This window comes from Sapajus apella, unplaced genomic scaffold (assembly GCF_009761245.1).
Source record: "Sapajus apella isolate SASKATOON/1434 unplaced genomic scaffold, GSC_monkey_1.0 scaffold37, whole genome shotgun sequence".
Taxonomy (NCBI): domain Eukaryota; kingdom Metazoa; phylum Chordata; class Mammalia; order Primates; family Cebidae; genus Sapajus; species Sapajus apella.
Genome location: NW_022436977.1, coordinates 786,494 through 802,957, shown reverse-complemented (window position 1 = coordinate 802,957; position 16,464 = coordinate 786,494). Strand labels below are relative to the sequence as shown.

At 47.7% G+C, this 16,464-nt stretch overlaps 2 protein-coding genes across 7 annotated transcripts in view; one reads left to right on the top strand and one right to left on the bottom strand.

The window, feature by feature from the left end:
* The window catches only part of ZNF609 (zinc finger protein 609), a 242,444-nt gene extending 227,975 nt beyond the window's left edge, over positions 1–14,469 (top strand). For 2 of the 6 annotated variants that reach the window (XM_032297180.1, XM_032297181.1), the window contains exons 7-10: positions 376–551; positions 800–1,016; positions 1,457–1,535; positions 1,836–6,158. In XM_032297180.1, coding sequence (XP_032153071.1) covers positions 376–551; positions 800–1,016; positions 1,457–1,530 — 467 coding nt within the window. In that variant the 3' untranslated portion in view covers positions 1,531–1,535; positions 1,836–6,158. Of the gene's footprint in view, positions 1–375; positions 552–799; positions 1,017–1,456; positions 1,536–1,835; positions 6,159–6,282; positions 6,683–14,213 lie in introns of those variants that run through there. The other 4 variants (XR_004274809.1, XR_004274808.1, XM_032297183.1 and 1 more) reach the window with 4 other exon arrangements.
* Positions 7,908–16,464, bottom strand: part of OAZ2 (ornithine decarboxylase antizyme 2) — a 15,599-nt gene continuing 7,042 nt past the window's right edge. Inside the window, 5 exon segments of the mRNA XM_032297184.1 lie at positions 7,908–9,150; positions 9,394–9,479; positions 10,321–10,496; positions 11,361–11,441; positions 11,443–11,518. Coding sequence (XP_032153075.1) covers positions 9,020–9,150; positions 9,394–9,479; positions 10,321–10,496; positions 11,361–11,441; positions 11,443–11,518 — 550 coding nt within the window. The 3' untranslated portion in view covers positions 7,908–9,019.

The window sequence follows — 16,464 nt, the reverse complement described above, 5'->3', positions numbered from 1 at the left end:
GAAACTGAAGCTCAAAACAGTTACTAATTTGCTCAAGGTTACCAAGCTAGTAAGTCTCAGAGGTGGGGTATGGAGCCCAAAGCTCTGACTCCAGATCCTGTGATCTTTCTACTTTATCAAATCACTTCTTCAAGATGAATCTGAGACCAGCTCAAAGAACCATTATTGGATCTAGGGAAGTTGGCTGCAGGAAATAGGGCTGTGCTCTTAATATCCCTTAGCAAATTTTTCCTATAGAGCTTGGTAAAGAAAGGTCAAGCCAACAGTCTCAGCCAAAGATACTATGTTAGAAAGCTGATGCCCACCTAACGAAGCTCACTAAAGCAGAGCTTCCTCTACCTCTCCCATCTCTTTGTTTGATTTCTCCTTCCACAGGTTCCTACCTGCCTTCCAGCTACTCTTTCTCCCCATATGGCAGCAAGGTCTCAGGTAGTGAAGATGCTGACAAGGCACGAGCCAGCCCCAGTGTCAGTTGTAAATCCAGCTCTGAGTCCAAAGCCCTGGACATCTTGCAGCAGCATGCCAGTCACTACAAGAGCAAGTCTCCCACGGTAAGAGAAGTACTCTGATGCTGGCTGTTACCCAAAGACCAGTAAGGCCAAATCCAGGGTCAGGGAGAAGGTGGGCAATGGCCCTGGTAGGGCATCTTCTTGATTCTTAGGTGTCTTACACTTTTAGGGGTCATAAGGTGGGACCCTGGGCATCTCACTTATGTGTGTGTGCGTGTGCGTGTGCATGTGCGCGTGTGTGTGTGTGTGTCTCTCACTTAGTGCTTCTGTGTCTCTGGTTTCCTTTCCAGATAAGTGATAAAACTTCTCAGGAGAGAGATCGAGGAGGCTGTGGGGTGGTTGGGAGTGGTGGCAGCTGTAGCAGCGTTGGGGGAGCTGGTGGGGGTGAACGGAGTGTTGACCGGCCCCGCACCTCTCCTTCCCAGCGCCTGATGTCCACACACCACCACCACCACCACTTGGGGTACTCGTTGCTCCCAGCACAGTACAACTTACCCTATGCAGCAGGTAAGCCTGTTTTCCCTACCACCTGTTGTTTTGTCTTGTGTTGTTTATCTTCATCCCAGTAGTAATGCCCACAGCTAGTACCTTCCTCCCTACCACATGATAATCCTTTTTTTTTTTTTTTTTTTTTGAGCTTCTAATCTGTGTATAGTCCTAACCTCCTGCAGTCATTAAAGCATATGATATGATTTCCTCCCTTGGAGTTTTGGGACTCTTAAACTCCTCCAGAATACTGGTTTTAATAGAAGAATATGGAAAAATGTGTTCCCAACAGTCCAAGAGGAACACTCAGCTGAGAAATAGAGCCTTACTATCTGTCTCCAACAAATATATCTGGCTGAGTTATCAGATTTTTTTTTCTGTCAGCACCCCAAAACTCAGGGAAAATGGTTAATGGAAGGTTTCTGTGAGTGCTACACTAACATGTTCTCCCACTCACTCAGGGCTTTCTTCTACAGCCATTGTTGCCAGCCAACAAGGCTCAACTCCCTCACTCTACCCACCCCCCAGGAGGTGAGAATGGTAAGTAACTTTTGTTAATTTGGGGCAACATATAAAGCAGGGATAGTTGCTACCTGGATCACAGAATCCCTAAGTGAGGAATAGCTCTGAGGGGTCCGCCGTCTGGAATCCATGGAACCCTGGCCAAGCCTCTTGTACAAGTCTCCCATGAAGCCATGTTTATCTGAGAGGGCCTGTGGAACAGTGTCCCCTAGGAACCAATACTGGCCACTCCTGCAGTTCATTTTCTTGGAGTGCCACCCTGTGGTTATTTTACCAACAGGCTGAGTGCCTGGTTATCTGTCCATGTTTCCCTTGCAGACACCAAGTGCCCGGATAAAGTCAGCTTCATGGGCCCGGACTGGCTCACCCAAGGAGGTGCTGAAGGTGCCATTTAGACATCAGTTAAATGGTGTTGATCATCTTGTTTGCCGTTTCCACCATGACTGAAGGCAGACCCTTGGCTATCTCGCCCACCAGACCTCCGGACTACCTGACCCTCCCTCTTCCTCAGGAGCTGGAGAACTGGTACTTAGCAAAAATATTTATTCTCTCAGCCACAGTCATGACTCTTGTGGCCTCTGTGGCGATGAAGGCACAGGAAGCAACCAGGGGAACATGGCCTCAGCCCAGAGAAGCCACTACTCTGTTCTCTAAGCCCCTGGTCTGCTGCCAGAGCAGTACCAACCCTTCCCCAACCAGGGAGGGACCCCCCCCATCCCCAAGCACTGGGTAAGGTCTGAAGACAGCACAGCAGCCATACCCCTCACCATCATTAGCACCATCACCAGATTCTGCATCTCCCTAGTGCTTTGCACCCTGGGAACTGGCAGCATGTGGAGGAACTAGAATCTCAGGAAAGAAATTGGGGGTTGTTTTCTACATAATTGTGAAAACAAGGTCTTCAAATGTGGAGACTTCTCCCCTCTTACATGAGCACATATAAACGCTCACAACCTAGCCTGGAAAGGAAGACCAAGGCATCTGCCCCAACATGGCCTTGAGCTGCCTGTGAGGCAGGGGGCAGGGGTTCCAACACCAGCACAGGGCTCCCTAGGGACACTGGGAGCAAGCTGGCGCTGGAGCATGAATGGCGTCTGTGAAGTAGAACCTGCATCCCCACTAAGTCCTGCTGCTTCTTATTCCCCAACTCCTTGCCCTTTTCCCTTCCCTCCTAACCCCTTGGTGCCTTTCCCAGGGGGATCCCCATACTGGTCTTGCCTCTTGTTTTCCACTGCTTGGCTCTTAAGCCTCAGGCAGATAAACTAGTATTCTCCCCAGCATGGGGAACCTTGGAGTCTGCCAGGTCACCTTAGGGCAAGGCCCAGAAGGCAGGCCCTGGGAGCACCCAGCAGTTCTTGGAGATATCCTGTCATCTAGCCATCTGATATCTTCCTCATTTGGGGCCACAAATATATACAGCCCAATTCCTCTGTCTATAAGTACATGATTTTATATAGCTCAATCTATAACCTCCATGTGGGCCAATATAAGCTGTGTTTCTTGTAACACACATTTTGTTTGAGGGGCCACTGGCTGTGGGAGGTTATTTGTTCCTTAGACCCTGGGATAACACATCCAAGCCATTACTTACTAGAGTCTCAGAATGTACTCAGTGGAGCTGTGCTTTGAGGCAGCCAACATTTCTCTGCTCTCCTTAGAAAGGCAGTACCCCAATGGAAGCTTTATGCTCTTTGTACTCAGAAAGTGATGATGATTTGTAGCTTTCTTGGGGTCATGTCTTCCCCAAGGTGTGGGGAAGCTTACTTGGCTTTTGAGGTATCATCCCTTTGTTCTCCCTTCCTATCTTTCCTTGACCCTCTGGATTGAGAGAAAGAGATAAAGACTGACGGACACCAGCGTAGGCTAGAAAAGGGAGTGTGACCAGGGTGCCAAAAATGACTAGGAGCAGGATCTTGGCTCTGACTCGGTTTGGAGAATGGGAAATAGGGGATAGTAAGCACAATGCCCAGTAGTAGCTGATTTCCAAGGACCCTGGCACCCTACACATGAGAGGCTAAGGGTCACCATCTGCCCAAGAGGATCCTCTCTGATCTACAGACCTTTCCCCTAGGTTCCTACATCCTTGTTTTTGTTCAAGTTGGGTTCAGAGCCCTGCAAAAAAAGCATTGTTTTAGACCTCTTGGCAGGGCCCCAAACAGCCTCCCTCTTTCCCATCATTCCCTCTGCCTCCTGCTGCCCTCATGGGTAGTGCTCTAAGCAGTGACTTCCCTTTCCTCCATGGAAGCAGCTAGTGTAGACACCTTTACCCCACCTCACTTCAGTCACCCCAACCAAGAGGGTGACTGAATTTCAGCCTGTTAGGCCCTCCTGGGCTCCTGTGAGGTGGAGCCAAGGGCCGCTCTCTGTTCCTGTTTTTAAATATTGTTGTGTGTTTTGTATCCGTGGCACTGGCCTGCAGCATACTCTGTACATATTGTAAAGAAACCATTTGGAGTAATTTTCTTTCACATTGGGCAGGCATGGCCCTGCATTCCTGCCCTTTCCACTCGTTCTATAACATAGAGGATGAACTTCTGTATTAGCTGGGCAGCCTTGGGTTCTCCAGAAGAAAACAAGATTTTTCTTTTCCTTTTTTATTCTTAAAAAACATTTGGCTCTTTGATCCTCAGAGCAGAAGCTGCTCAGAAGAGTAGGTGAAAGCCACAGTGGCAGATCCTGATGCTTGCGGGGCCCAGTCTTTCCTCTCTGAAATAACATGAAGCAGCAGCTATGGAGATTCTTGACAAGTGCTGAGTGAAAGATTTGCTGTCCACCTCTACATGGGGAGGAGAAACACAGGTGGGAGCTACCTGTGGCATCCATGACCTAGTCAGAGGGATGAGACGCTCAGCAGGGATCTCCACCCCATCCCACCCTAGAAGCAAAGCCTGGAAAAATTTGCTGCCAAGGGCCAAGACCACCAGACCAAGCCTGTCTCTGAGCCACCCTTGCCCAGGCCCTCACAGACATCGCTCACTGGGCTTCCCATAGAGGAGAAGCTAAAGAGAAGGGGCCTTATCCCCAGATAGATCAGCCAAGGCTTGGAGAGCTGCTTTTTAGGATCCACATCAACTACTTCCTCACTTTAAGGTATGGCAGTTCCCTTCATCCCCTTTTCCTGCCTTGTACATGTACATGTATGAAATTTCCTTCTCTTACCCAGCTCTCTCCACACACCACAGGATCAAAGAACCACGCACTTAGAAGGGTAAGAGGGCACCCTATGAAATGAAATGGTGATTTCTTGAGTCTCTTCTTTCTGGGTTTCAAGGGGCCATGGGAGGACATAGAGAGTTGGGAGTTAAGACTGCAGAAGGGCTAGAGAACTATTGTATACTGGCTTTGAGGCCACCGATGTCACTTATCCCATATTCCCTCTCACCATCCCATTGTCTACTCGATGCCCCCAAGATGCAACTGGGCAGCTAGTTGGCCCCATAATTCTGGGCCTTTGTTGTTTATTACTTGGGCATCCCAGGAAGCTTTCCAGTGATCCCCTACCATGGGCCCCTCCTGGGATCAAGCCCCTCCCAGGCCCTGTCCCCAGCCCCTCCTGCCCCAGCCCACCCGCTTGCCTTGGTGCTCAGCCCCCTCATTGGGAGCAGGTTGGGGCGAGCTGGAGGCCCGGGCTGGAGGGGCAGTGTTGCTGTTCATAGCTTTTGTTCCATTGGCGTTGCTCTGTTGGATTTATTTCAGTCTTCCTGATTCCTCCCTTCTGTAAAGTGTACATTACCAAGTTCCTTGTTTTTTTATATATATATATAAATATATATATATACAAACTGTACTCTTTTTGCCTTTGTACATTCAGGCAAGAAGAGAAAATAAATCTTTTTAAGAGACAATCACAAATCTGTGAGGGCTGCTGGTTATTTCTCCTGGAGTCTGCTGCTGAGCTGCCTCCTCCTTCCTCCCAACTTTCCTGTTCTCCCTCAGCTCTCCTGATCTTCCTGGCCCTGCTCCATACGCATCCTCAGCTTCACCTTCCCTGACTGATGGCAAGCTGTTGAATCCAGTGTCTGACTGCCTGCCCTGTAACCCTTTTCTGCCCAGCGTTGTTTTCTGGCTTGGCCACTGGCTTAGCCCAGGAGCTTTATTCTGTGCCCTGGACTCTCTTCTCTTCACCTTCAGATCCCATTCACCAAAGTGGCTTTGGACCCCTCGGTACTCTGGGACTTGTCTCCTGGAGGCCCTGGCTTGGGACACTCACCTGTGAAACTATGCAGCTGGGAGCTCTCTGCCTAAGAGTTTGCACTATTTAAACCTGCTTGGGAGTTAGGACGGATGGTTTCAGGAATGACTGGGAAACTACTCCTAAAACTCCCCCCACATTCCAGCCTCTAGAATGCTCTGATCCAGAGCTTAGCGATGATTCCCAGCTGGTGGACTCCTTTAGCTGCCCCATCAGAACAAGGGCTAAGGGTTTATGGGTCATGAGTATTTGATCAGAATTTTAAAGGGTGGTACACACACAGCCCAACCAAACCATTGTTTGGCCTCTTTCTCTTTTCCTCTACCTTCCTCCTCCCCCCGTTTTTCCCTTTCTCTCTTCTTCTTCTTAATTGGCTTTGGAATTGAAGTATATTTTTAAATTATTTGTTGTATTTATTGAATAAAGTTTTTAATGTCCCTGTTCTTAAATTTAGACTTAGTTTGCCTTTCACATATTTCCCCTATCCTACTCCACCCCCACAATATTCTGCCTTCTAAGTTGCTTTTTAAACTGTAGTGCAGCCTTTTGGATACCATATTTTTCTCCTGTCAGTGGTCTTCAATAGCAAAAGTTTTTTTTGATTAGGGAAATCTTGACTGGGTGCCTTTCTGACTCTAGCTGTATTGAAGAGGAACCACCAATAGGTGGCAGCAGAATCTCAAGCAGGTTTCTTGGGAAAAGGTAAGGGACTGAGTTTTGTCTTGGTTCTTTTTAATTTGTCTTGTAGATTCCTTGTGTTTCAGTTTAATATCTGTATCCTAAACTGCCAGCTGCCTCTAAGAATTACCTGCTCAGTGGGGGACATCTGATTTCAACTGAATGTCTCTAGTCCTAGATTTGCTTTAATAACATGTCCCAGGTAAAGTGGCTGATTCCTGTAATCCCAGCACTTTGGGAGGCTGAGGTGAATGGATCACTTGAGGCCATGAGTTCAAGACCAGCCTAGGCAACATGGCGAAACCCTGTCTCTACTATAAATACAAAAAATTAGCTGGGTATGGTGGTGAACGTCTGTAATCCCAGCCACTCAGGAGGTTGAGGCAGGAGAATCACTTGAAAACCCAGGAAGTCGAGGTTGCAGTGAGCAAGATTGCACCACTGCACTCCAGCGAGACTCCATCTCCCAAAAAAAAAAACTTGGAGCTCATTACTTTTTTGTTTTTTGGTTTGAGACAGAGTCTCGCTCTTGTCGCCCAGGCTGGAGTGCAATGGCACAATCTCAGCTTACTGCAGCCTCCACCTTCCTGGGTTCAAGCAATTCTCCTGCTTCCGCCTCCCGAGTTGCTGGGATTACAGGCACGTGCCACCACACCAGGCTAGTTTTTTGTATTTTCAGTAGAGAGGGGTTTTACCACATTAGCCAGGATGCTCTTGATCTCCTGACCCGGTGATCAGCCCCCCTTGGCCTCCCAAAGTGCTGGGATCACAGGCGTGAGCCGCTGCACACAGCCCTCATTACCTTTTAATGAATACAAGGTAGAATCCAAGATTAATGAACTTGGCCAGAGTGAAAACACAAGCAAGCTCCATAAAGAGCAATGTGAGAGCCACGGCTCAACAGTAGACAGTTGCAAAAATGGAGGAGAAGAAACATGCCCTTTACTTTGCAAAACAGAAGCAAAAGAAGTGCAAGTTCTGGAGAAATTAGAAAACTGTGGTGAAGGGGATTCCAGCCCCCTGGGTGCCATTGAGAGCTTATTCATTATTAGGCTGTGGTGTGGGGGACTAGAAGCCACACCTTAGGACACTGGGCTCCAAAAGGAGAAAACTAGAATAGGGAAGGTGTGTGCTGCACCCTTCAAAGACCTCAGGAATGGGAATGTCAGGCAGCTCCATGCAAAAGCCAAAACCCAGTTTCAGGACCAACTTACTTCCCCAAACTTCTGGAGAAAAAGGAAGAGCTAAGAGCAGCTTGGATGTTAGCTGGATCTTAGTATAGCCTCTCCTAGATAAAGCTCATGTGTACCCATCTCTCTCTCCAGGGGGCTCTGGCCGTGAGTCAGACTCCTAGCAACCCCACATTTCACAGTGTAATATGGCCCCAGAGACCTCGGCCAGTTCATCTGCAGCTTTTTTCCCCGAGGAGCACACACCACACCTCTATTAGATTAGGCTCTGGACTTAAAACAGTTTGGTAGGGAGTTGGTCCTAGTTCAGAAATAAAGAATAGACCAACCACAACTTTAAATCAGTTTATTGACACAGTAACACAACACACTTGCCTCCCTGACATCCCCATTCCCCTCATCCAGTCTAGATCTCTCCCCCTTTCTCTCCCCTTAAAACAAGCTGTTTAGTGAAAACAGTTAAGGGCAGGCCACTTCTGCACTCCCAGCACTACCCTAAGCCCTGCAGAGCAGGGTCTCAGACACTACTCAGAACCTGGTGGGGAGGCAGTTAGCACTATACTCAGCCAGCCAGAAGCATCCAATCCCTAAGAACAAATTTCCCCACAATTTCCAGGCCCTGAGTTGCTATATATTCCTCTTCCTTACTGTTCTTTGTGACCCCAGGAAGGAGACCTTGGGGCCTGGGCCTGCAGCCAGGAGCAAGAACTCCTGGCAGTGATTTGAGAATTCGAATTTGGCTAGTGTTTTTTAAGGCCCAGGCATCCCCCAAAAAAGCCCTGGTGGTGGGAGTAAACTTCAATGCCCCTATTTAAAATGTACTGATAACATTAAACAGACTAAGCCAGCTTAACCAAATGCCAGAATAACACTAAGCTGTAAAGAAGGAGGGGTCGGACCTGCTTACTCCAGGCCAGACACAAATGCACACAAAGGCGGCCAGGTAAGAGTGTCAAAATAACTCAAGGACACTGCCCAGGGATGAAAAGCCTATACTCAGGAGCCCCTGGGGTGACAGGAAGCAAGGAAAGAAAATGCACAAGTCTTAATAACCAAAACAGAAAGCCAACAGCAGGAAACCTGAGCCTGACAGTGCTGCCCACCAGCCCATGCCCCTGAACCCAGACAGTCCCTCCCCCACTAGGCAATGTCCTCCCCTAGGCTAGATAGAGCACATCACACAGCGCAGTTTAAAAAGCTTCTAATGCCAGTTCATAAACATCTTCATTTACTATTGGTGATTACATGTGAATAATATGTTTATACTGTTCTTTATGGAAAACAATTTCAACCAGTCAACTCCCAGAACACAATAGGCAATCCTTACCCTGAGCCCCTCAGTGTCCTTCCCTAGACAGCAAGGAGCCCTCTCCTCTGTCCCAGGGCTGCCTAACTTCCCTTCTTCCCCCACTGTGGCTCTTGGGCAAAGCATCCTCTGACCATTAGTCCTCATCGGACAAGTTGTGGTCCAGGGGATAAACCATGAACATCACATCTGGCCGAGAGGGAACACAGGGATGGCCTGGACGTACAATCTCAAAGCCCAAGAAGCTGAAGGTCTTCAGGAGTGGAGCTGCAGAAGATAGAGTGTAAAAGAGAGTCCGATGAGAAACACAAGGGTAGGCCCAAATCAAAACCCCAAAGATAGGACAAATAAGCACTAGGCTTTTACTAACCCTCTGGGTGCCCTCCTGCCATGATTTCCCATGGTTTGTAAGGCAAATTCAAGAGTCCCACACCTCATTGTGGAGGTAATCCCTTCTCTCCCCAGGCCCCCTGTCTGGGCTGCGGGGCCCAGGCTGGTTTGACTCCTCACCTCTGTCTTCTCGGCCCTTCCTGAAGCAGATGAAGACATAGTTCACTTTCATCTTTTCTTCAGCAAACTCTAGCAGTGCTAACAATCTGCAGGAAGCAGAGAAGTACTTAGGCCCATCACCACCTCCCCAGACCTCCCTCCCATTCACACTCCACCCCTACCCCTACCAACCTAAAGGCTTTTCTGAGGCCTAAAAGCAGCAATATAAATACAGAAGCTCCAGGAGAAAGATTCCTATGTCAAGACCCCAAGGGCCTTGAATTCATAAAGAAAAAAGCCACAGTGCCTAAGAAAAATGATGTTGACTTTTCTCTTCCTGTAATGGGCATTCTTCTTTTGAAAGTAAAACACTACCCATCTTAACTAATGCTGTTCACAAGATAGATAGAGTTTGAGGCCTAGAAAGAGAACCCAGTTCTTGAGGTGTCCCCCAGATTGCCAAGTTTGATATGATCGCCTGCCACTGAGAGAACACTCTGGGCTCTAACATTGCCTAAAAGGATTTTCTCAAGAGGCTGGGGCCACTCAAGATTTCTGTCCTCAGGTCATTTCTTACACACCTGCGCCACTTGGAGGGTCTCTGCCCAATCCAAAATGAAATCCCACTTACCCATGAGCTTCCTGGCCTTTTAAACTACACCACTGTATGGTAGCTAAAGGGGGACTTGGTGTCTGCTGAGAGCCTGAACCATGAGGCCATTAACCGGCAGGCATTTGGTTAATGTGATAATGATCTGCTTCAATTATAACCTAGAGCTGGCCTGTCTTACTGGCTAAAAATAACCTGTTACAAAATGGTATCTGCTTGGGGAGTCTAGAGCTAAGAGAGAAGGCACAGACTCCCCTACAATTCTCTTACCCGCAGTAAACATATACCCTTCTCTGGAATGGGACCTCCTTTCCCTTCCCCAGCATTTGGCTCTTTACCCTTCTTTGCTCCCATCAGCTAATAATCCATCTGGGATTTCTACAAACAGGCTCTGGCTGGACAGGACTGCATCCCAAGAAGAGACCTTCACCTCGGTGACCTCATACTGGAAGTGTACAATGTGAGGTTTTCCATCATTCACAGGGAGGTCCTGGGTCACAGTGAGCTTCTCGTCCTGGGAAGGAAAGCAGGGCAGAGAACCAGGTCACTACTGCTTCTGGCCATATCATCCACTCCCTAATGTAGTCGGTGCTGGGAGTCCCCTTAGGCCAGTCTCAGGGTAGCACAGGATAAAGGGCATGCTAAAAATGCAGAGCTTCATCATGGCTAAAAGCTGTCACTCACAGAGCACTAAGACCAGTTGATGGTGGTAAAAGCTAGCAGGGTAGGACGGGAGATATTTGCTAGTTGTCCACTAGGTGTCAAGTACAAAGTGCTGTTCCATATATTACCTCCATCATCATGACAAGCACTTGAGATGGGTATTAACAACTCCATTTTAAATCTGAGAATAATGAAGCAACTGCTCCAAAGATAATGAATGGCAAAGATGCGATTCAAACCCAGGTCTCCCTGACTCGAAACCCCATGCGTTTCCCCAACACCATGTTCTTTTCCTTCCCTGTCAGAAAGGGAAACATCAAAAACAAGGATATGTGTGAGGGTTTGGCTGGAGCCCCAGTCAGCCAAAGCCTGCTTCTAACTGGACTGTAGGGTCCGCATTATCTCCCCTGGGTACAGTCTCAAGAGCCCAGAATTCAGCTACCGTGCTAACCTTCCATCCCAGTCGTAGGGAGAAGCTAAACTAACTTCTGGGCCTCAATTTACAGCAGATTAAAAGGGAACAAATGGTGCTGGTATCTTTAGTATTCCCAATAAGCCACACAGCAGCCTCAGTTGGAAAGAGTCCTTCACAGTCCGTCCCCCACTGGTCTAGTCTAAGAGCCAGAAGACTCAAGAGATTACCACCCTTGAGCAGCAGCTCAGTGGAGTCTGAGAAGGCTCCATCCCTAGCCTTCCATCCCAGGGTCCTCCTTACCTTATATATTAGAGCTGAGAGAGAAGGATCCCTGCTGCCCCCTCGCCCACCGGGGATCTTCGACAGTGGGTGAGGGGCATCAGGAGCACCACAGAGGCCCCGGAACAATGTGCCTGCAGCACTGGAGCTGGGGACAGTTACTCAAAGGCAAAATACTACTGCAAGAGACAGAGGGTGAGACAGTAAACACCAAGACTTGAAGATTTAACCCAAATCCCACCCCAACCCCTGTCCTGGCTCTGTAAACCAGTGTATGAAGGTTCCCCTACTGCCCCAGTCCTATGGGCTTCAGCTCCCAGAACTACACTGTTATCTAAGGGAAAGCTACTGTGCTGCAGAAGCATAGGGAGGGAGTCTCGGAAGGGCCAAGGGAGTCCAACTGGGTATATCTGCCCAGAGGAGCATCTAGCAAACGTCTTCTAACAAATCACTGTGGCAATGGGCAGACCTCAGAAATCACCAGATCCTGGCTTACCTGCCAAGCCTCAAACCGTGTGCTAGTCTGTTTTCCTTTCCCTGTTGGTATCTCAACCACCTATGTGGCAGAATCACAAAAGCCCACAGTCACATCAGGCTGGAGAGGGGAAGTCATGTGGCCTAGGTACTGTGTCCCTGAGGAACTCTCAAGACCACTTCCTCAATGATGGCCCCATCCCCCTTCTCAGCAAAGGAACTGGAGTGAGAAAACATTTAACCAAATCCCTTGATGGTTAAAACTAAATCCAGGGATTTGGCTCCCAGAGCAGAGATAAACAATAGTACATAGAATACTGTGCTATATGATTTTGCCCCTCGTATGCCACCAAATGCTGGGCCTCCTGCCCTTCTTTGCTGATCCTTTCGTGACCTGAGCATGGGAGGTCAGGTAATACTACTATGGTCAGAGCAGACACTCAGATGTGCTACGTGCAGGGTATGTCCTGGGAGAGGAGGATGCATGCTATGACCTGAATAAGGAAGCCAATAATCAGATTATAGCAAGTAAAAGGCTCCTAAAGGAGTTCCCTGTCACCTTACTGGCCACCTTGATTTTCAGATGGACCCAACAGGGCTGTAGATGTGCTCAACTGTCTTCTTTGAATCCAGTTTCAAAGAAGAAATTCCTTAGGCTGAGATGCAGCTCATTTCCTAGGCCAATGACAAGTGAAGCAGGGAAAAAGGTAAACTGTGTGTGCATGTATACACCATGACTTCAGCAACAGACATGTCCCCAGCCACCACACAGCCTCAGAGCAGCTGGAATGCAGTGGATACATATAGGGGGTATTGCAGTGGTGTGCTGGGGCCAGCTCACATAATCATGCACATCTCTTCCCAAATAGGTGTTTAATGATGTCGTGTTGATACTCCCAACTAGCTAAAGGAAGAGTATTTACACTGCAAAAGTCACCAAATGCTGTAAGTCAGGGTTTTTTTTTTTTTTCCCTGAAAGCCACTGTAAAATGGTGTGAAGTAACTATTCTTCACATGGTCCTTTGCTTTATATAGCATGGCATGCCAATTTTGGACTCTTCTAAATGAAGAGCAACAGAACTGAACTCACCCCTAACATAGCAATGGTACAATAACCAAAGGGGCAGTCCTATTAGCAGACCTGTATCTGCACTCCAGCTGAAAATGGAAGTCCAAACCGTCACTGCTCAGTTTCTAGGGTCTATTCTCTTAAAGATTTCAACTGGGGGCCAACAAGTATACTTGGAAATTTGAGAAACAGAATTAACAGGAAAGTGTCCATGAGTCTGCAGCATCAACATCTAAGGGTGCACTTTGGGAGGCTGAGGCGAGCGGATCACTTGAGCTCAGGAGTTCAAGACCAACCTGGCCAACATGGTGAAACCCCATCTCTAAAAGTATAAAAATTAGCCAGGCATGGTGGCAGGCACCTGTAATCCCAGCTACTCAGGCTAAGGCAGGAGAATTGCTTGAACACAGAAGGTGTAAGCTGCAGTGAGCCAAGATTGCACCACTGCGCTCTAGCCTGGACGACAGAGCCAGACTCCTCAAAAAAAAAAAAAAAAAAAAAAAAAACTAGGGGTTTAACCAAATGCCCACCTCTTGCCTCCTCTGGAAAACTTCAGGTCATCCTCACCTCCTCTACTCTTGGCCTCACCAACAGCTGTTAACTAACAGAAAGGGCCTGGCTGGGCACAGTGGCTCGCACCTGTAATCCCAACACTTTGGGAGACTGAGGAAAGCGGATCACTTGAGGTCAGGAGTTCGAGACCAGCCTGACCAATATGGTGAAACCCCATCTCTACTAAAAATACAAAAATTAGGTGTGGTGGTGCATACCTGTAGACCCAGCTACTCAGGAGGCTAACGCAGGAGAATCACTTGAACCTGAGAGGCAGAGGCTGCAGTGAGCCAATATTGTGCCACTGTATTCCAGCCTGGGTGACAGAGAAATATCATCTCAAAACAAACCCTGTCTCTAGTGAAAACAGAAAAATTAGCCAGGTGTGGTGGTGTGTGCCTGTAATCTCAGCTACTCAGGAGGCTGAGCCAAGAGAATCACTTTAACCTGGGAGGCAGAGATTGCAGTGAGCCCAGACCATGCTGTTGCACTCCAGCCTAGGCAACAAAAGCAAAACTCTTTGTCTCAAAAAAACCACCACCACCAAAAAAGGGCTTTAACAGGACTATGCTACTGTTTTCAAGGACAGGAGTTATTTTCTGCTGGGGACAATGAGCTATTGTGATTCCCCCTTCCAATGTGTTAAGGGGCAGAATAACTGTCCAGACTAGAAGAAATAAGACAAGGGTGGCGGTGGGGTGGGGCAGAGGGGGCGGTGGTTTCCTCAAACAAATGCACACACACGCACCACATTATACAATTCCCTTCTCATCCCCTAGTGACTATTTCTGGCCTGTGCTGAGGTTCCTGCAGGAGCACAAGTAGAGCTGAGCCCCTGGAGAAACCCGGTTTGCTTCTATTGGTCAGTGGAGCTACTCAAAGATGAGGCAAATCCCTCTGGGATAGACAGATGAGATGTCATCGTGTATACGAGAAGAATTAATTAGGTTCACAAAATAATCCTATCAATCACCAAGGCCCTTGCTAGAATTCTGGTGCCAGGCTCCTACTTCCAAAGGAATTATTCCTCAAATGGTCTTTTTTTTTTTTTTTTTTTTTAAACGGAGTTTCACTCGTTACCCAGGCTGGAGTGCAATGGCGCGATCTCAGCTCACCGCAACCTCTGCCTCCTGGGTTCAAGCAATTCTCCCGCCTCAGCCTTCCCAAGTAGCTGGGACTACAGGTGCGTGCCACCATGCCCAGCTAATTTTTGTATTTTTTTAGTAGAGACGGGGTTTCACCATGTTGACCAGGATGGTCTCGATCTCTTGACCTCGTGATCCACCCACCTCGGCCTCCCAAAGTGCTGGGATTACAGGCATGAGCCACTACACCCAGCCTCCTCAAATGGTCTTTAGATAAGCGAGCTACAATCAACCTCTGCCCTGCATTCCAACTACCATCTTGATTCTTAGCTAATTTTTACTTGAAAACAGCAGACACAACAGGGCCAACCCACTGAAAAGATCAGAATAAAGTGAGGATTTGTTTTTAAACCATAATCCCCTTTGTCTTCCTAGAAATAATCCTTAGAGCCTGCCTTCCCTGTGTCCGGCACTAATCTATGAGCTTGTGATATTTTCTTTCTTTAAGCAGTGGGGCTTGTGATATTTCTGCTTTCCTGATCTCTCTCCTCTTCAAATAAATGCAAGATATCTACCCATAGTAACATGTCATTTACTTCCCCACTCACACACAAGGATCCAGGAGGCTCTGCTCCTCCCCCATAAATCTGCACAAGAAAGCAAGTGTGTGTGTGAGTGGCGGAGGGGTGTTTCAAGCCCCCACTCTGGGAACTAGTTCCAGTTCCCTAAAAGAAACAGCTGGGGTTGGGGATAAGCTTAGTAGACAGTAGATCACAACAATTATCTTCATCATCCACATAAAGCATCTGTTATTAGTTACTTGCTGTGAATGGCAAATTGCTTCTCTTCCAGAAAACCTGATTGTCATTTCTGAAGCGAGAAAGGAAGGGGGATGGGTACATATGTGGTGGTTAAAGACACGAAGGGGCATGAAATTACCCAGTAATGGCCTTCTCTTCTAATAATGCCTTTAGTGTTCAAACGGAATCGAAGATATGCCACCAAGCTCAGTAGGAATAGTGAATACTGGAAGAATTTCAGTAAGCACAAGAGACAATGACTTCTAAACACTAATCTTCCTATCCTAAGATCCAAACCAGGTTGGGTTTCATATTCAGTTTAGTTTTATTTCTAACTGGCTCCTATCCCCAGCTTTTCCCAATCCTTCCTTACCTCCTGGTCACATCACTTGGGGGCAGGCATGGTTTAATCTCAACTACCAAAAGGATGATTTAAGAAGCTTAGGCCAGGTGCAGTGACTCATGCCTGTAATCCCATCACTTTGGGAGGCCGAGGCGGGCAGATCACCTGAGGTCAGGAGTTCGAGACCAGCCTGGCCAATAATGGTAAAAACTCCATCTCTACTAAAAACACCAAAATAGCCTGGCGTGGTGGCAGGCACCTGTAATCCCAGTTACTTGGGAGGCTGAGGCAGAACTGCTTGAATCCAGGAGGCAGAGGTTGCAGTGCGCCAAGATCATGCCACTGCACTCCAGCCTGGGTAACAGAGTGACACTCTGTCTCCAAAAAAAAAGCTAAGTCCTTTTCAGAGGCTGAAAAGATCAGGCTGATTAAGGAGAATCAAATGTATTAGACTGAACCCAAACATCCAGTTGGGCTAGTCCTGCTTTGGGAGAGAAGAAAAAATACACCATACTGGAAACTAAGGTGTCAGGTATCCAGCATACAAGGCAATTCAGAAGAGAGATGGAAGATTGGAGCCAATCTGTTAGTGCCTTTTATTTTCCCAGTTATAGGACATGCCCTTGGAAACACTCCTCAGAATACATATGATGCTGCTAACATATCACATCCTGCTGCCTCTAATTTAAAGTGTCCCCTTAGCAGGTTATAGTTTTACACACTGACTACAGACAGGCAGTGTATGTAGCAGATGAATAGCTGGGCAATGATGATGGCAAATAATTTTTTTTTTTTTTTTTTT